Source organism: Brachyistius frenatus, unplaced genomic scaffold, assembly GCF_029030835.1.
Source record: "Brachyistius frenatus isolate BFR_SWC_R1_liver_20210118 unplaced genomic scaffold, ASM2903083v1 Contig_80, whole genome shotgun sequence".
Lineage (NCBI taxonomy): Eukaryota > Metazoa > Chordata > Actinopteri > Embiotocidae > Brachyistius > Brachyistius frenatus.
Window position 1 is genome coordinate 1,721,834 of NW_027210679.1, and position 20,320 is coordinate 1,742,153.

General features: G+C 44.9%; 1 protein-coding gene and 1 long non-coding RNA gene across 5 annotated transcripts; one reads left to right on the forward strand and one right to left on the reverse strand.

The window, feature by feature from the left end:
- Positions 1–532: 532 nt before the first annotated feature.
- Positions 533–17,963, reverse strand: med25 (mediator complex subunit 25). Of its 4 annotated transcripts, none has more exons than XM_069709001.1 (20): positions 17,842–17,963; positions 16,394–16,543; positions 16,257–16,302; positions 15,988–16,112; positions 15,721–15,819; positions 15,238–15,358; positions 14,944–15,100; positions 12,826–12,947; positions 12,599–12,674; positions 12,060–12,319; positions 11,022–11,123; positions 9,131–9,213; positions 8,899–8,956; positions 8,621–8,728; positions 7,780–7,956; positions 3,719–3,832; positions 3,353–3,424; positions 1,852–2,022; positions 1,627–1,747; positions 1,058–1,161 (listed from the first exon to the last, which is right to left on the reverse strand). In XM_069709001.1, the coding sequence occupies exons 2-20, from the start codon at positions 16,537–16,539 to the stop codon at positions 1,058–1,060; spliced, it is 2,262 nt and encodes a 753-aa protein (XP_069565102.1). In that variant the 5' UTR covers positions 16,540–16,543; positions 17,842–17,963. The 4 variants fall into 4 exon arrangements, with proteins under 4 accessions (XP_069565103.1, XP_069565102.1, XP_069565101.1 ...); XM_069709000.1 differs by having other exon boundaries at positions 3,719–3,829; positions 9,131–9,216; XM_069708999.1 differs by having other exon boundaries at positions 9,131–9,216.
- LOC138626985 (uncharacterized) lies at positions 2,019–3,453 on the forward strand. Its single transcript, XR_011311348.1, has 3 exons — positions 2,019–2,118; positions 2,978–3,111; positions 3,388–3,453. It is a non-coding gene; the product is annotated as an uncharacterized lncRNA (long non-coding RNA).
- Positions 17,964–20,320: the final 2,357 nt, after the last annotated feature.

Here is a 20,320-nt window from a genome sequence, read left to right on the forward strand (position 1 = left end):
CACGAACGTACGCGAGGTTCAGCAAAGTTTGTGGGTTTTTTTTTGTTTTTTTGTGCTGCCCCCCTCCCCTTCCCTCCTCCCCCCCTCCCATCCACCTGCTCTGCAGCTTCGGCAGCTCCTGTCGCCGTCAGGTGCTCGACAAGATCGCGTTTGTTGGTGTGCGGGTTTTTTTTTTTTTTTTCCGACTTGCGTGCGAGGAGGGAGGAGGGGCTGCGAAAACAGACTGTGGGCATATACGCGGAGTCCGTGCCATGCGCGCATGTGGCCAGCCTGATTGTACGTTATGCCAAAAGGGAAACGTGGCCAACTGATGCCATCTGGTAGGACTACTTGGCACGCGGGGACTCTCGATGGTTCCACGACATATTGGAGTAGTTAAAATTAACACTGTGACACGATTTGGCAGACAAAGACACTGAACTATCTATTACTGTGTCTATTTCAGTCTCTGTCTCACCTTAAGGCTCCAAGCTGCACTCACAGAGCGAGGGAGGGGGCGGGAGGGTGGGGGTTGGGGTGGGGAGGGGCATAGGACTTTGGCCGGCCAAATCAAGCGCAACATTAATTGTTTGTTACTACAAAAAAACAAAAAAAACAACAACTTCTTCAGATATTTATGCTCCTTAAGTTTTTATTTCATCCTCATAAAACAACTCGATCAACAATAAAAAATTTTTTTAAAAAAGAAATTAAAAAAAATTAAAATCTCAATTAAGAGGAAAAAATAAAATAAAAATAACACTATTTCAGATTTCACTGACAAAATGTAGAAGAGTTTCCAGAAGCATGGATATAATAATCCGGCGCGTAAGCGCAGAGGATTAGCGTGCTGTCGGTTTGACCATTCACATGAACAAAAAAAAAACGAATACTCGCATTGTCTGCCCCTAATTAACTTCAGCTGCTCAGTCCTGTACGGAGAAAAAAAAAAAAAGAAGAAGAATCTACTCGTGAGTTGTTTCTTAATTATGTTGAACATTTTATAAGGACAAAGCGACCGAGCGAACGTTTGCGCGTCCGAGCTGATTCCACGGGGAAAAAAAAAAAAAACGTCCGATCAGATCAAGTCCATGAGGATCTCGTCCTCCATGACGCTGGAGACTTGGGGCATCCCCGGCTGAGGTACGGCTCCTCTCTGACCTCCGGACATCATCATCTGACCTGCGGCCGCGTTTTGGAAAGAAGAAGAAGAAGAAGAAGATAAGATTACAAGGAAAAACTCCTCTTTCAGAGCTATTAAAAGTGTCTTGTCTGAACCTCAATGAGAAAATGACGAGCGGTCGTAAACGAACAAAGTGTTTATAATATGCGCACGTTGATTTTTGTCGGCGACAAGACGGCCGCTTTCAAAATAATAAATAAAAAGTCTGCAGCTACGTAATGTTGTCAGGCAGTGTATTAAATGAAACCGAGACATGAACGTTTGCTGCACGTGACCTTGAAAGCCCAGAAACAGCTGTTTTGGGCCACAAACGGATTTGTCGGTTTCTACAAACGTCATTTTTTTTTTTTTTTTCCCGAAGTTGTTATTTCCTTCGGATGTCAACCTTCGTCTCCTTCAGCACATCTCCGGACCCCCGTATTTCAGAAAATTTCACGTCTGCTCGAGTCAAATATCCTGCTGACCTCCCAACGGCTGCCTCCACTGGCTCTGCATTTGAGCCCCCCCTCCTGGCGTCGGGTGGACCAGCTGCTGTCCTAAACCTTGGTGAGACATCATGCCCTGCATGTGAGACACGCCGCCCTGCTGCGGACGCACAGACACAAGAGCAACGTTAACTTCCGCAATTTCATCACCTTTTACATATTTGTGTATTTCAGTTCAAAAACGGCCGCTTGTTGTTCTCTTACGGGCTGCTGCTGGCTGAGGAGGAGGCTGCGGAGCTGCGGATTGGCTCCCGGGTTCGACAGGCGAAGTATGGGACCTTGGGGCGGGGCCTGTCCGCCCTGCGCAACCTGGTTGGGTGGCGCGCCGCCGCCCGGCGGCTGCTGATTGGCCGGTCCGGCTGCTCTCATCGTCATCTGAGGGAACGGCACAGAGCTTAACGAAAACGACACCCCCTGCGGCCCCGAGCGGTTACCACGGCGATCCCCTACCGCACAGCGATTGACAGCAACGTTTGTGATCTGATGTGATCGTTTAAAATCCCTCCCCCTCCTCCCCCCGCCCCCCCTCCCCCCCACCTCATTTCAAAACACAGCGAAGCAGCGTCTCCGTCGGTCGTCTGAGCGAATCCACGAGGTCAAAGATGAAATCATTTATATTATTTTGACCGAGTGGAAATAAAAGGTTAACTTTGACTGGAGCTGAAAGCAGCCAGAGGGGCGACGAGAACACGAGAGGAAACGCAAAACTGGAATTCAAATATTTCAACAGAAGTGAATTGGAGCTGAAGCGAATGTTCGGCGGACAGAAATGTTTGTAGACTTTTGAACTTCACGTCAAATGTTGTTAAAAAAAAAAGAGAACTAAAATCACTGCCGAGCAGCCGTATGCGTCCGCTAAGCATTTACGTTGGAGTTTGCGTGTATGTCTGTCGAAAAAACAACATAGATATTGACTTTTGACCTCCACAGGCGTGGGTTATTATGGGGTGACGGTGACCTTGACCTTTGACCTTAAAACACCGAAATCTCATGAGGTCGTCGTTGCTACTAAGTGAAATGTTTTTGCCAAATTTCAATAAATTCCCACAAGGGCCTTCTTGACATATTGCGTTCACAAGAACGGGACGGAAAGATTGACAGGGGGACGGGGGACGGACGGACATGTGGAAACATGTTGACCTTGACCTTTGACCTCTGCCCTTTAGATGACACAAACACGCGAGCAGCGACAGCAATCGCTCTCCGTTGGGGTTTTTCTTGCCCGCCGCTTCATACTCGGTGCAAGCAGATCCCCTTCGACAATTATGCATGCGTGTTATCAATTAAACATGTTATTTTTGGGGGGTTTTGTTTTTGTTTTTGCATCAAGGCCGTGCTACAAGAAGAAGCATTCGAGTTAACAACATGCCGAGAGGGAATCAGCTGTCCGCCAGGCTGATGCTGAGCGATGAGATGGGAGCGACAGCGCGTCCCGACACGGCGGGAGAACAGCGATGTCCACGCGTGAGTTTAACATTGTTTACCATAAAGCAGCTTTTTTTTTATTATTATTATTATTTATGGTTTTTTCAAACACGATATATCTGTTGGTGGTTTTTTTTTTTGGGGGGGGGGGCAAAGAGAAAGAACAAAGTTGTGTTGGGAAATGCATGTGCTGATAAATCTCCGTACGTCAGTTGAAGTTGAGGAATACAAATAATTTGATGTTATTTTAAAGTACGTTCAGAGCTGCTTTGGGTCTCACCATGTTGTTCTGCCTCTGCTGCTCCTCCATCATAGACACCTGACTAACGGAGGGCATGCCCACCACCACAGACTGGACACAGGACAGATCAGAGGAGAGGGAGGAGGAGGAGGAGGAGGAAGAGGAGGAGGGTGGTTGAAGTGTGAGAAAAAAAAAGAAAGGAAAAACAAAAAAGGAGGACAGCGGAGGAAAGAGTTATCGGTAAGGCATGCAGAAATCAGCCAAACACCGGGACGGTGGGCGGAGTCAAACACCGGGACGGTGGGCGGAGCCAAACAACGGACGGTGTGTGAAAGAGGGGGAAACGCTGGGCGGACGTGCACGGCGCCGGATGCGGGAGAGAGCGGGGAGGGGGGGCTCGTTTACCTGCTGCTGGACGTTGCCGTGGGAAACGGGGATGGGACCGGGGGGTCTGTTGAGGAAGTTCTGGTTGGGGGGGACTTGGCCGGGCTGCATCGGGCCGCCTCCGCCGCCCAGCTGCTGCAGAGACGGAGAGGAAAAGAGAGGAAAGGAGACATCGTCAAGAGTTATCGCATTCGCAAAAAAGGGGGGGCGGATGTGAAGTCACGGCGGCCTGTGACCTCTGACCTCTGACCTTTCGAGAACCAAAACCTACTCACTCCATCCTTGAGTCCGAGTGAACACACGTGCCCGATTTGAAGAAAGTCCCCCGAGGCGTTGTTGAGCTATATCACCCCCTCACAAGAACGGGACTGACATGAGGTGACCTTGACCTTTGACCCCCCAGTGATCAATAACAAACATACTAAATATAAACATTTGCACCGTTTTGTTTGAAGTTAGACGCAATTTTTACCCATAAAAAAAAAGCTGATTAAAAAAAACATTAAAAAATAATAATAAAAAGATTAAAAAAAAAAAAAAAATTGTATATTTCTCTATTTCTGCAACCGTAATCTATAATTACAGCACACATATTTGCTTTATGTAATTGGTGTTTACTGTGTTGTGATTGCCGAACGTCTGGGAAAAGTACATATTCACCGTCTTTTGTCCGCCGAGTGTGGAGATGGAAATGAAAAAAAAGAAAAGAAATCAGAACCCAAACAAACACGGAAGACGACGATACACGCCGACGGAGATTTTCTAACTTCGAGCACCACCTGCCGAGGTGTTTGCCATTTCGGATTTCACGGCTTAAATGCGAACCGGCGCTCGACGACTGAAGGCAGGAGAGGGGGGGGAAAAAGAAATCATAAACTATATCCATCTGCAGAAACACACAGTAACGAGAGGAAAAGGTGTGGGGAGGGGGTGGGGGTGGTGGTGGTGGGGGGGGGGTAGGACCTGTTGCTGTCAGTTTACCAGCCAGCAAGATTCTGGGAAAACAACTTGGTTCTGATTATTCAGGATATATGGGACTTAAAAGTATCACGACGCACCTGACTGAAGTTCGCGTTTTTATCTGAACGGCGCTTTTATATAAAAAAAAATTTTTTTTAAAAAGGAATCGGTCGAGGACGGACAAAAAAAACGCAATACAAGTGCTTCAAAAATTATATTTATTTATTTTAAAAAAAGCCCAATTTATTTAAAAAGCGGCGTTTTCGGGGTCCGCGGTGCTCTGCGGCTGCAGCGGTGTGTTTCCACGCCGAGTGAGAGACGAGGAGGGACGAAGGGTGTTTTCATCCCTCAGCCGAGCACAAATTATTAACTACAGACTCAGGGGGAAAACCCACTCCCCCACCTCCCCCGCCGTTCCTCCCTCCCCCCCCGCCGTTCCCCCTCCCCATCCATCTCGGTGAATCTAATGCGAGGTATGTTCTTCGGACCGGCAGCAGCAGGGGGAACGAAACGCGAGCAGCTTTTTTTTTCCCGCCCTACCGCCCGCGATTTATCGCCCGTCTTTAACCCGGTAACCGGTGGAATCCCGGATCAACATCGAGAGAGGGAAAATGTTCCGTTTTTGTGTCGTCTTGTTTGTGTTGTCGTTCCTAAACAATGCCAAAAGAAAAAAACCTTTAACTACTGGTCCGAATTGAAATTTTAATTACGTTAAGATTGCTGTAGCGGTTCCTTATTAGCGATGCAGCGATGAATATGTGATGACACACAAGAGGCAGTAAAAAAAACAAAAACAAAAAAAATATTGTCATTATAATTTCATGTCTTCTTGCCGTTCTCTAAATGCCCCGATGCTTCGAGTTACATATAGCGCTGATGTGGTTTTTTTGAGAAGACGTAAAATTAGCGGGGTGATCGAACAAGGGCGGAAAACTCGAATCCAACTCGTGTAAACTCGACAAAAAAACAAAACAAAACAAAAAGGTTTCTTTTCCATGTTTCTTTTTTTTTTTCTTCTTTTTTTAAGAGAGACATGCTGCTCCTCTGGCTGGATGCTGCCATTGTTTTACAGTCATGCAGCCCCCCCCCCCTCCACCACCACCACCCCTCTCACACCCTCCCCTCCCTTGCATGCAATAAGCCGGAGTGCTGCCATGATGGAGAAGACAGCTAATCCAGAGGACACGTTTTAAAATCACCGCCGTCTCCGGGGATGAAGACGAGCACAGAAGGGGAAAGTGACATTTACGTGTCGTGACAACACCAAAAAAAAACAACAACAGAGAGTTTTTCCTTCCTTCTGTTGGAGGTTTCTTCCTGTTAAAAGACAGTTTTTCCTTCCTTCTGTTTCTTCCTGGAGTTTTTCCTCCCTTCTGTTGGAGGTTTCTTCCTGTTAAAAGACAGTTTTTCCTCCCTTCTGTTGGAGGTTTCTTCCTGTTAAAAGACAGTTTTTCCTTCCTTCTGTTGGACGTTTCTTCCTGTTAAAAGACAGTTTATCCTTCCTTCTGTTGGACGTTTCTTCCTGTTAAAAGACAGTTTTTCCTTCCTTCTGTTGGACGTTTCTTCCTGTTAAAAGACAGTTTTTCCTTCCTTCTGTTGGGCGTTTCTTCCTGTTAAAAGACAGTTTTTCCTTCCTTCTGTTGGAGGTTTCTTCCTGTTAAAAGACAGATTTTCTTTCCTTCTGTCGGATGTTTTTCTCCCTTAAAGGGGAGGTTTACGTGGTAATTGTTGGGTTCCTCTGTATAATGTGGTAAAGTTCTGTCGTGAGGACGTCTCTGTAAAGGACCCTGACATAACTTGTTTTGGTGCTACATAAATATCATTGAATTGAAAATTAATTTCTGATTAATCTGCTGATTATTTTGTTGATTCATGTTCGGTTCATGAACGTGAGAAGATTCGGAAAGTGTCCATCACAGTTCCCCAGAGCAGTTTTAACTGGATAATGAGAAATACAACGATATACTGACTTTGATATTATAAAGGACTGAAGAAATCATTAAATTTCACATTTAAGAAGCTGAAACCAAAAAAATGTTTGTTTGCATTTTTGCAAAAAAAAATATAAAACAAACCAAAATATATATATATATATATATATTTTTTAAATGTTTCTGTATTGTCTTTTTGTCTGCGCTCCTCCCACTGGTTTCAAGTGGCCTTTAGAAAAAAAGGTAACATCCTACACTTCTGTACAACAACAACCAGAACCAACTTCAGTGTGTTTTCACTTCTTTGCTTGTCCTGTTTTTGAGTGTTAAACTCTTAATAATTGATACCCAAAAATGTGTTTTCCCCCTTAAACTTTGATTTAATATAAATATTTGATGTTATGGAGAAATATTTAAGATTTTGCAACTGAGTGTACAGGAGCTTTCAACTATTAACAGATTTGCAAAATTGTAGCCAAATAATAAAATCAAAACTAGTCCGTCAGCTAATCGACCGACGGCTTCGGCTTCAACGTCTGAAAAACAGCAACACTCGGAAAAAAAACAAAAACGTGTTATATCACGGTCAAGCTGCCATTTTCAGGTGTTTCCCGACATCTCACCACACAGATGAGGCGTAACGCCGATATGAACTTACAGATTACATCCTTCATTTTTAAACGTGATGTTAACGGCTTATAAGAGCGCCAACTGTACAATGCGCCAACACAGCATTTTGAAAACCCTTAATGTGGCGGCCAAACCGGTGTTGATGAGACCATCCGTGGAGGTTGAAACAATCTGGACATAAAGGCCGTATATATATATATATATATATATATATATATATATATATATATATATATATATATTTCCCCCTCACTTGCACCGAGATAATAAGCCGGCAGTGCAGCAGTCGGGCTGATGCTGCAGTAGCTAACGCTAGCCCCATTAGCGTCTCCCGGAGAGGCTGCTGTGAAGACGCCGGGCCTCACTAAATGAAATGTCAATAATGATGCAACTTAATGCCTTGAACAATGCACCTCAATTCCCCGGTGCGCCTCCTTAAAGCCTCCCTCGTTATCACCTCCCCACTCCGCACATTCCCTCCCACACTGAACCCTTCCTCTCTGCCCACCAGCTCCCCACTCCTCCTCCTCCTCCTCCTCCTCCCCTGCTGTCGCCACTCACCGCTCTGTGCTGCTGGACCTGCTTGTGGTTGGTGATGACTTGCCGGATGCCGTTGACGAAGCCGCTCTGGTCGTTGGGGATGAGGCCCATGAATATTCGCTTCTTGGAGGAGTAGAGCAGCATCAGCACGCGGACCTCGCACGGCGACGTGGTGTGGGGGAAGTGGACGCAGCCGGCCTGCGGACAGAGGGGGTCATTATGAGACCCTGACACAGGACCCCCCCCCCTTCCCCCTCAACCCCGCTGTAATTATGTGGCGGGCTTCGGGGCTTCGAGGGGCGCGCAACCTGCTCCCGAGCTCCTTTTGCCCAATCAAACATATCGGTTTTATTAATTGAATGCAAATGGCATCAACTAAATTCATACCGTGCTTTCCCTGGGAGGTAAATCAAATTCAGCGAGACTGAATACTATTAATGCCTCTCCTATTTCTCGGTGGTACCGCCTGCTCATCAGTGCAGCGCGCTGACACAGCCCCTATCACAGTCTGGAAATGAATAAAAAATTAAAAAAAATAAAAAATTTACGGTTTTTTTTTTTTTTCTTTTCTGTCTGAACTGATGGCAAATCATGAATTAAACTCCATCTTCTGGCCTGTAAGTGACTAAATGAATAGCCTGGAACGCCCTCTAGAGTCTTAAACGCAACACTGCAACAGTGCAACACAGCTTTAAGTTCAGGCCACCTGCTGGACACACGTGGGAACTGCACCCGCGGGAAAACGCAGTACATTGAGGTGGACTGAATGATGGATAAGCCTGGGGACGTGCAGGGAGGGAGGGAGGGAGAGAACACCACATTTGAGACGTGGTTAGAGGAAGAGGACACTTGAAAAACTTACAAAACCGTTGGCCATAATGCGGTACAGGCCTTTCAGCGACTCCACGTCCTTGTTGGTGAAGAGAAACTGAACCATTCGAGAGTTTCTGAAGAGGTGACCTAACGTCGTCTGAGGAGAGAGCGGGCGAGTGAGAGAGCAAGAGAGAGAGAGAGAGGACTCGGGTTATGCATCATTCATAAAAAAAACATTTATAAAAAAAAAAAAAAAAAAACGTCGCTGCTGCCAAACAAAGGAGCACAACATGAGAACAAAAGCAGGAAAACAAACCACAGTCTCACCAGTAACTGCTGCGGGATCAGCTGCATGATGAGCTTCTGCGGCCACTGGTCTGTGTTTCTGTTCCCAGACACAAACAGAAAGTCAGCAGGGTGTGTGTGTGTGTGTGTGTGTGTGTGTGTGTGTGTGTGTGTGTGTGTGTGTGTGTGTGTGTGTGTGTGTGTGTGTGTGTGTGTGTGTGTGTGTGTGTGTTTGCTAGAGATGAGCGCCACGGCGTCTCGATGAGCCACTCACAGATTTTCTCCCTGGTTGACGTGCACCTGACACGGAAGAGAGCGCGTGAGTTTGGTGGTTGAATCCATCGACGAGGCTTTGGGCTTCTGCCGGGGATTAATGCAAACAGTGACACGGGAAGACGAGGGACGTTAGAAGACGGACACGTTCGAGATTTTTTTTTTTTTTTTTTTTAGATCTATAAAAGCAGCACAAAGAAAACCACAAACGGCGCTGTGATTTAAAAAAAAAAAAAAAAAAAAAAAAAACAGCACTACTTTTAACACATTTAAATACTTTTATATAATTCACACCTCTGAAATAAATCCAAAGACCCGATGGCGTGTTCTGCCTCGGAGAATCACAACACAAACACTCCCCGAGAAGGCAACAATTGGCAAACCTCAGATTCTGCATTTTTTTTTTCCTTTCTTTCTTTCACAAATAATTAAAACGAGAATTTTCTATTTTTGTCCGCATGTATTATTCAAATATGGAAAAGGCTCATAAGTGCATGGTTGCTTTCCAGATTGCGGAGTTCAACTGCATTGTGGGAACGAGAAAAGCTCGTCTCAGTGATTCAGGGGTTGCGTAACTCTTTAAACAACAACAAAAAAACAACAACGTAAAAACACGGCAGAAAATACCTGAGAGGACGAGGATATCATTTTTGAGAAATGTTGTTGTGGTTGTTTACAACGTTGTGCAGTCAGCAAGATCCCAGTTAATTATGTTCTGTGTTTCCCACTGGGTGAGAATTTAGTTGTGGTGGCGGGTGGCACGGTTTTTAGTGTGTGTGTGTGTGTGTGTGTGTGTGTGTGTGTGTGTGTGTGTGTGTGTGTGTGTGTGTGTGTGTGTGTGTGTGTGTGTGTGTGTGTGTGTGTGTGTGTGTGTGTGTGTGTGTGTGTGTGTGTGTGTGTGTGTGCGCGCGCCTACGTTTATGTTATTAAGGACAACGTGAGCCGCTGTGATCGCCCCTCTTTGCCAGCGACCCGCAGGCAATTTAAAGAAAACAATGAACGGACTTTTACAAGGACTTTTAACAAAATGTCAAGAGTCACACACAAAAAAAAAAAAAAAAACGGCCAGAAGGACGCTCGAAGCACATCGATGCTGCGATCCCGCCGGGAGGACTGTCGGCACTCGTCTTCAATGCAGAATCGCTGATTATTCAATCGCGTATCAGTCGGGCGGACTGTAGTTCATTACAAATGCATTGCGGTGCGGACACAAATGGCCGATATACATCTGGGGCTCGATAATAAAGGAGAGAAAAGGGAGGCCGGAGACGTAAACGGTACCAAACGCAGTCTTTCTCTGCCACAAATCAGAGCTGGATTTTTTTTTTTTTTTTTTTTTTTTTTAAAGTGTGTTAGTAAACCGTCCGGGAAGGTTACCCCACATTTATTTTAGACAAGAAAAGGCTTTCAGGAAGTCACTGAAACTCAGCCAAAACACAACACACCATACTGATAAGACCGCACTGAGTGCAAGCTCCCGCCAAGTGTGCTGGCATCCCCTCTGACGGCTTTTTTTAAAAAAATTTTTTTTATCAACAACCATTTCTCCGATTGACTTTTTAGTGTCTGGAGTGGAATTCTTCTTCGTGACGTTACAAAAGCGTTGCAGAAAAGAATCAGATGGAAAGAAAGGCAACAGAAGAAGGAACAGACGAAGACGAAGCCCGCTGCCGGTTTGCAGCTTTACATTTACTCTCGTCTCGTCTAACTCGTGGACAAAGACAAAAAAAAAGGCACGTAAGCGTATTTCTCTAAATAACAGCCGATAATGTTTTACACTGACTTCTTTCTATCTTCCGAGCGTGTTAGCGGTTCCTAAAAATCTTTTTTTTGTGTGTGTGTGTGTGTGTGTGCAAATAAACATTAATCGAAAGTCAATATTGTTGTGTTACCTCCTGCCACTCCAGGACGCCGGTCCACGCCACTATCTTATTGGCTACTCCCTGCTGTTGTCCGATGGGATTGGCGTTGCCGGGAGCGCCGGACACACCGGCCTGGAAAGGAGAAGGGGAGGAAAACGTGTTTACGACACAACTTTTTACCTGCCGGGAATACGAAAGTACCTTTTAATAATAATAATAATAATAATAATTAAAAAAACAAAACACAGACAAATGGATGATTTCAAAAACAATTATAATATCATAAAACATGCAGCTCCTGATTAAAACGGAACATTGCTAAGAAAAAAATAAATAATTAATGAGTTGGAAAAACAAAGGAGAGACAACAGCGAACTCGCAACGATCTTCGGGGGGGGGGGGGGGGGGTGGACACGGCATCGTCTGCTTTTTGATCTGATAGTAACATTTAAAATTCATTTTGATATCAGACGCCGTGTTCGTCTGCTGGCGCTGCAGCGTCGCACATTGAAGTCCCGCTCTTCTGTTTTCCTACTCGAGCTGGGGGAAAACTTCCACTTGAAAATATCAACAGGCCTTAAACATTGACGACGTTTACAAGAGGGAGAGTCGCTAATTAAACGTGCGCGCCGTGAAGACGACGAATACCTCAGAGACCGACAAACGAGGACATGCACGACGTTTGACATCCGAAGATTACAATTACCAAACTGGGTCTCGTACTGCTTTTATGCCAAAGACCCACGACTCTCTGAAAGAAGCCGACTTCTGTATTACCACCAAAGGTCCCCGACTCTTTCAGGAACTCATCGTTGTCTGCATTTTCGATTTATTAAAATGTAAAAAAAAAAAAAAAGAAATCAAATAGTTTACGCAGCTATCGTCTCATCTTATTTCCCTTGGTTCATCTGCCACCAGGTTGTAATGTGTTACTTCCTCCAGAAGGTGGCGGTAAAGCACCTTGAAGCTGTTTGTGAGCGCCCATTAAAAAAACATAAAAGGAGAAGAAGACGTTGTTGCTCCCGGGCTCCGTTAAAAACCGGTTCGTCTCGATGACCCCCGTCTTACCATGTTGGGCTGCGCTGCGCCCGCCGTGGCCTGATTGGCTGTGGACTGCTGCTGAGGCGGCGCCTGCGGCTGCTGATTGGGCACTTGCTGTCCCGGGGGCGGGACCGGCTGCTGCTGATTGGGAGGAACTTGCTGTGGCATCATGGGCTGAGTTGCCGTGGTGACCGTCGAGATGCTGGGCTGACTGAGCTTCACGCCCGAGACCGATGGGATGGTCGGCTGACCGGCGAACGGAGGCCCTTGGTTGACCAGTCCTGGGACTGGAGGATGTAACACCCACAAAACAAAAAAAAAAAAAAAAAAGGAAAGGCGTGAACACTTATTTTTGGTCCCATTTAATTTGTTACTAATGTTAAGACCCTGCTGTTGTGGGTTAGCCCGGCCGAAAGCACATTTTAAATACCCCAAAATGCAAAAACAGTAGTGATACGGGCAAAGAAGCGCACACTCTCCTGTTAATCACACATACGGGAAGTAAACACAGAGAAGTGAAAGCTTGGCCAAAAGAAATTGTTCACAAAAGTCTGGTGGCAACTCACAGCGACTCTTCTGGTTGTTGGCCGCCTCCACGGCCATCTGTGCCGCCACCTGAGCCGCAGTCATGGGGGCCGAATTCTGTCAGCAAGCAGATTAAAGGAAGACAATGCTGGGTGAAACGTTTTAAAAAAAAAAAAACGCCGCTGTCTGAAACGGAGCCAAAAAGCAGGGCGGCAGGAATTAGTCTCCCGGCAGCCTCTCTGCGGCGCGTGAGCTGCGTGCGCGTTACCTGATAAAGGTGGGTGGTGTTAATGGGCGGAGGGGGCTGCGAAGATCCCATGGGCTGACTGACAGGCAGCGGCTGAGGAGGGAGGACGGGTTTAAGTGGCCCTGGTCCTCCACCTGAGGAAACTAGAGACAAGACAGCGGGAGCACGTTAGCTTTTCTTTTTCTCCTCCCCCCCCCCTCCCCTCCCAAGACATAAAATTGCTGAATTATGTTTTGCTGAAGAACCGAGGGGATGAGGTACATTCCTCGCTCCTACTCAGAGAAGTGCGAGTGTAACGACAGCGCGGTCTTTATTTCAACGATGAAGAACGTAACCGGCGGCAACAAAGACACGTGAAACCACCCAGCAGCCGGCGTCTTTACAAACACATCAGGAAGGATGGAATTATGGGAAACTGTCCAATTAAAAATAAAAGGCTGAAGCTTGGAGGAGCAGAGAGGAGGAAAAACAAAGACACCAGGAAAAAAAAAAAAAAAGTGTTGCACGATGAAAATCGCAGAGAAAAACATGCATGAACAACATTGAAGCCAGTTTTGGCCCTGAGGAACTTACACAGAAAAGAAAATACAAAAGTTGGTGTAACATCCGATCAACAGTGCGTCTGGAGAAGCTCACGAGAACGCAGCTGGCACGACTGGTGAGCCACAGAACTGCGTGATTCTTGCGTGTCGCTGCAGATAACAACGCACAAAAACGCCTCCTCGCCTGTCTGTGAACCGAGAGGAAAACCAGAACCCGCTCAAGCAGCACTTTTCCAAACAACTTTTCCAAAGAGTCGGCTCGTATTTTTTTTCCCCCTTTCTGTCTCCGGCAGCATCTACGAGGACAAACCGGCAGACGTTAGCCCAGTTTGAGAACTCGCGCGGCTCTCGTGGATTACTTAATAAACGTTACGGTGGAATACAGAAACAAGTGTTGTATCTCAAATTGTTGTCCCCAATTGTTTTCCCCGAGTCCGTTGATAGAAGCAGTCTTTTAGGCATTTACCGGTCTTAGTTGATTTTTATTAAGCGTAGTTTACAAGATATCTTGGAGAGCCCAACATCAACCTGAGGTCTCTTTGTTGGATTCTGACTTCCCCCTTTCCGGCACATACACTTATACTATAGGAAGAGGCGTTACCTAGGTTGTGGCGGGACATTTGCATAGTATGTTTGTCTCAGTACTTTTCCACTGTCCTCCGTTTGAACCACATCCCCCTTTTGATCTGATAGTGAGTTGCACCCTACTGTGACCCCGACGTGTTAAGTTCCTGCATAAGCAATGTGTTCTACAATGCTTACAGTCAGTATATATTTTGTGCTTCTGTGCTAGGATATGTTTACAACAATACAACACATATATATATATCATATAATATTACTTACATATAGGTCGTACCATCACTACCAATCTTAAGGTGTAGACAAAAGGCTGTGTATGTAAATGTGAGTGATACTGCTTGGCCAAACCAAAAGGTCACAGTAGGAGGTCTGCAACCTGTGGGGTCACATACTGTTGTTCTTTGAGGCATTATCAGACGGCTGTCTGGAGGACTCCAGGGGGTGAAGGAAGACAACCCCCACCTCCACCAACCAACAAAGAATACATCAATATACATGACTTTTGGTGGAAGACAACCCAAATTATATTGTATTAGCATACAACATATGAGCCCTCATATGCACGAAGCAGATCTATATTCCACACAAGTCAGACAGAAGTAGTTTCCGCATCGCACCGGCTGAAACGCGGCATCTTCAAATATATTCATAATGGCAAACCTCTGCCCACTTCCACATCCAGCAGACTCGTTTATAGCTTCAATATTCATTCGTTCCCCACGTTCTACGCCCGCTTCTTGCTTCTAGCTGCTTTATTTCTTCATCAACTTCCTCTATCCAACATTAATATTTTTAAATATTACAGTTCGTATCATGATGGCGTTGGCGACTAACGCTGGGAAACACACACACACACACACACACACACACACACACACACACACACACACACACACACACACACACACACACACACACACATCGAACCCCTCGCAGTCTGGTGGGATTTCTCAAGGACATTTGATTTGCGGCGGACAGACCGGTCCAAACCAAGTGCTAAAAAGACGTTTCTCACCGGGAAGCGAGATGCCTCTGACTAACACCATGTGGAAGGGATCCTGGCTGTAGTCCGGATGAGGCTCCACGGCCCCCCCGACCGGAGACGCCCTTTCGAACAAAGCCCGGAGGGCGGGCAGCTTCCGAGGAGCCACCACGGAGAAGTGAATTCCTCTCTGAGAAATGGAAACATTAAACACTCACTTATTTTACTGTCTAATAAAGTAAATAATAGAAATACAACCTATCCTATTTAGAAAATAAAATTTAAAAAAAAATATACATATATCCGTCACACACAGTGACGACTCACATCTCGGATGATTTTGACCAGGTTGTCGGCGGTGCAGCCGGTGTAGCTGACGCTCTCCACGGCCGGCAGCAGGTACGGAGGAGAGTTACACAGCAGCACGCACACTTTGTGGGTTTGACCTCTGCAACGGCACACAGAGAGAAAGATACCAGCTTCCATTATCATCACTACCAGCAGCGAGCGCTGCTCAGTCAAATCTGGATTTATACTTTTTTTTTTTTTTTTTTTGGTTTTAATTTCATGTGAGAATGCCGGGTTTTTTTTTTCTATGAATTTTAAATAGGTCAAACTTAACCGGAGCCTTCCCCTGGTGGGTGTTAGTGGAACTACAGATGAACAATAACTTATTTGTGGCGTTTGCCACTTAACAAAGCCAAAGTTTTACCTCAGGTTTGGCTGTGTTTAAAAAAAACAACAAAAAAACATAACAACCCTGTCCAGCAACAGTTTGGTTAACGGAGCGAAGCAAAAATAATTCCTTACATTTGCTCCCTCATCTTCTTAAAGTCGTCAAAGAGCTGCAAGGCTACAGAAAGTCCTTCCGCAATCAGACTGCAGCTCTCCGCTCCGCCTCCCATGAACCTGCGTGGGGGGAAGGAGGGCGGGGGGGAGACACACACACACACACACACACACACACACACACACACACACACACACACACACACACACACACACACACACACACGTGTTATTTCTCAATACAAGAAAACATTTAAGCAGATGAAATAATCAAATAGGGAAATTTACTGGATGCTGTCGATCCACGAGACGAACTCGAAGGCCGAGCTGGTTGGAGCGTGACACTGGACGTACGACTCGGGAGCGCAGTCCACGGTGTTGAACACCACCAGGCCGTACTGAGTCCCTCCGTACTGGCAGAACAACAACAACAACAACAACAAAAAACACACACAGGAACATTCTATTCAAATGCTTTTCCGAATAGACGTTTTCAGAAAACGCTGAAAAAAGGGACTTAAAATATGAGAAAATTAAACGTCAAGAGAAACACTCACATCTCCACCGAAGTCTGTTTCTGCCGGAGGCCCTCCATTAAAATATCTATTAAAAAAACACACACACACACAGAGGTATTAATTCAGGACTACGTTAAAGGCGTGAGCGTAAACGCGGAGTATCTTCAGGTCCTCACTCGATGGCTGGCAGTATGTAATTCTTCCTCAGAGATTCAAAGTACGGTCCGAGGTTCGCCGTCCCTTCGATGACAAACACCACGTCGGCCACCTGGTTGTTCCCGGGCTTGGTGGACGGCTCCATCAGCGCCGAGCCTGCCACCATGGATCTGGACGGGAGGAAGGGGACAGACTCAGACGTTCACGCACACCTTATGGACGAGTGTCTTGGTGAAGGCGGCGGCGGACACGCGACAGAGGAGACGATAACACCTCTGTTGCAATAACAAAGGTCTTCATTGTCCTTAAGTCTTCGTGAGCTTGTTTTCTACGACAAAGGCTTTCAATATACGTCTGAACGTGACTAAAGGAACAAAGAACTAAAGCAAAGCATGACTCGAAGCGCAAAGTAACACATGAACGGCACGAGACGGCCCGTAATCTCATATTTAAACAAATAAAACACGTATTAATGAGAGTTAAACCAGTGGGTACCATCCTCTGAGAGACATTTATAGTAAACTATAAAGCTTATAGTTGGAGCGGCTCAGCTGACCCTGAACGTTCTGCCGTTATAGGCCGAGGCTGCTGGGGGACCTCCCATGATGCACTGGGCTTCTTTCCTGTCACTCTTTCTCTCTGGACACACTCATATCTCACCATTACATCTCATTAACTTCAGGGAGGGAGTTTTTCCTTCTCTCTGTTGGGAGGTTTTTTTTCCCCCCCTCCTAACTTATGTGAGAATTGTTGAATTGTTTGGGTTTCTCTGTATAAATGCTGTCAAGTTCTGCTGTGAGGACTTTAATGCGTTAAGTGCCATGAAATAACCTTTTATATAAATAAAATTGAATTAAAAGGAGAAAAAGGTTGACCCCCGACCCTTCCCGTCACAGTCACATTTTTTTTTAAGCGTAACTCAAAGCACAAAGTAACACATGAACAGCACGAGACTCGTATTAATCTCATATTCAAACAAATCAAACACGTATTGATGATGGAGCCTGCAGCTCCACCATCCTCAGATATTTATATGCTCTCCTCATTCATTCAAAAACATAATTTATAGGTTATTCCTACTTCATCCAATATAATTATCTGAAGCACAACAGCTTATTAAAAAAAAAGAAAAAAGAAGGGGTATTTAAGTATTACTAAATTAATGCCTTTTTATTGGAATAACTGTGCATCTATTTACTATCCTTTTAACTTAGCACTGAAGCTACGCCGGCTGACAAGCTCATATTTAATCAACCTAAAGAAATAAACGAGACTAGACTATTATTTTTTTTAAAGAGTATTTCAGTACCAGCAGGAGTAAAAAAAAAAAAAAAAATTGCAAACAAACGACAGCAAAACATCAGAGCTTTTCATTTAGCATTAGCTCGCGTTGGTAAACGGCTCGTATTAGTTTTAAATACCCTTCATTTAAAAGCCGCCATCGAGCTAGAAAGTGACGTGGACCGACCTGATGTTGTTCGGCTGTCACTCGAACCGCAGGATCAGTTTAAACTTTTAAATGTAACGTAAAAATCAACTTGAATATTGGAGCCTGACTGCAACATCGCCGCTGCAGGCGTAACGCGCTTGTTGTATGTTCGACGGAAGTGACGTAGCAGCATTCTTCTTCGTCTTTTATTTTTTTTTTTTTTTTCTTCTTCTTCTTCTTCTTCTTTTTCTCGCGCAGACAAAGATGCCGCAAAGGCGCAGTGCTGCCACACGCGGTTAATATTTTTTTTTTAAAAATTAAAAAAAAAAAAAAAGCCTTTTAGTCAACTTTCACAGACTTCATCCACTTTTTTTTATTTATTTTTTTTTTTTTTATATCATCCACAAAATATTTCAAAACGTTTTTTCCTCACAAGTTCATATTTATAGTGTCGCCAAATCACCGTCATGTCTCGTGAGGTAAAGACAAGTTTATTTAATTCAAAGTGGACAGTGGAGAACCTGCACGTCTGCAGCTGTAACAAATACCCCGAAGTTTTATTTCATATTTGTTGATTTATTTACTCTGTTCTCGGTGAAGTAGTTATTCATCTTAGGTTTCAAATATTCAGTCCAGTTGGAAATGTAAAGGAGAAAGATGACGAAAACATATTAACGTTGGACACACGAGGCAATTCATAAATAAACACCCAACTAGGACTGGGTGAGTACTGCAAAATACCAGAATCTGTAGATCATATCACCACAAATTCACAGGAGAGCGAGATAGTGTGAAGAGGAGGCTGGAACTTAATCTCGAAGATGCATTAACCTCAGGGGCAGGCAGTGTGTTGCAATACTTGAAAGAAACAAGATTAAGTAAATCACTGAATTAGAACAACCTTTATTTACATTTTTAGGTTTTCTTTTAATTATTTTGTTGTTGTTTTTGTTTGTTTGTAAGGGGGTCGGTAACTCCGGTCCACGCTACTTTACAGTAGGTGGCGGTAATGCGCCTTTGCCACTTTGTACCACTAGATGGTACAGTGAGTCGCCGCTGCTTCCGGTCCGCCACTCAGTCAACACGAGAAGAAGAAATATTTATTTCTCGTTATGACCAACGGAACCGTAAACAAACATTTTTTTTTTTTTTGTCTGAAACTGTTTACAAAAAAAAAAGAAGCTGAACAAGAGTTGACATCGTTTTAGATCTTTTAGGTAAGTTTGCTGTTGTTGTTGTTGTTGTTTTTTAATAATAAGCAAACCAGTTCCAATATCTGTATATTTCAGATGATGTGTACCAGTTTTTACATGCTGTATTCTGTCTACCTGCTCTCTCTGAAGGCCGAAGGCACAAAATACAACAAATTAATAGGATTTAAAAAAAAAAAAGTAAAAAAAAAAAAGTAAAAATATATACAGGAGAGAAAAAAAAAATCAAAGTGCACTTAAAGTTAAAAGTATTTATTCACAGATTAAACATCAGTGTTCAGCATTTTGCATCATTTCAAGAGAAAGAACATAAATCTCTCCGATGAGTAGCTGCTCACGTATAATGTTTAACGTGCATAACTGTACGCGCATCATCAGCCGGCTTTGCGAGTCAATAAAAATGTCAGTTGTCTCTGTTTTATTGCTCATGTATGTTGTGTAAATCTGTTTTTCCTGTGAGGCAGTTCCCAGCTGCTGGTATGTGTGTGTGTGTGTGTGTGTGTGTGTGTGTGTGTGTGTGTGTGTGTGTGTGTGTGTGTGTGTGTGTGTGTGTGTGTGTGTGTGTGTGTGTGTAACGTGAACGCTGTGGAAGCAGATCTCCAGGAGGTGGCGGCAACTATCTACCTCAAGTACAGTAAGTTGGTTGAGATTTTAAAGAGCCCTGTGTTCACTGAGAGCCAGGAAGCGTTCATCTTTTTTTTATACATATTTAGAAAGAGTCCCAGACATAAGAGCCACGATGTTCCGCAGTTTCTCTCCTCGTAAAGACTTTTGCTCTTTACTTTACTTTTATTTTGATTTTTTTGAAACCCCTCGGTGCTCGACACCAGAGCGTCGTTAACGCAGCAGGCCTTCTCGGCGCGTTAACCGCTGTCAGGTCTGCTAACCTGTACTCGTGACACGTCGGCTCGCTGTTTCGGCGGGTCCAACTATAGCACGGGGCCCCCGGCGGGTGATGGCAGCTCGGTCAGCTCAGCGCAGAGCTTCAGAGCTCATCAAACTCAAAACCTCCCACGGAAACGCTGCTCCTTTATCAATTTAATGCAAATTGTGGGGAGGGGCTCAAGCAGCTTCTCCATTTGGGCCTCCAGCGACCTGAGGAAAGTTCATCTGGGGAAGGGTTTACTGCCCCAGGCTAACACGCCCCCTCTCCACACCTCCCACACACACACACACACACACACACACACACACACACACACAGAGCCGTGTGGTTTTTTTGGTTTCTTTTTCTCTGACTGGGCATCGTGGCCAAATGAAACTAACAAAATGCATCATGAATGTTTACGTGTGTGTGTGTGTGTGTG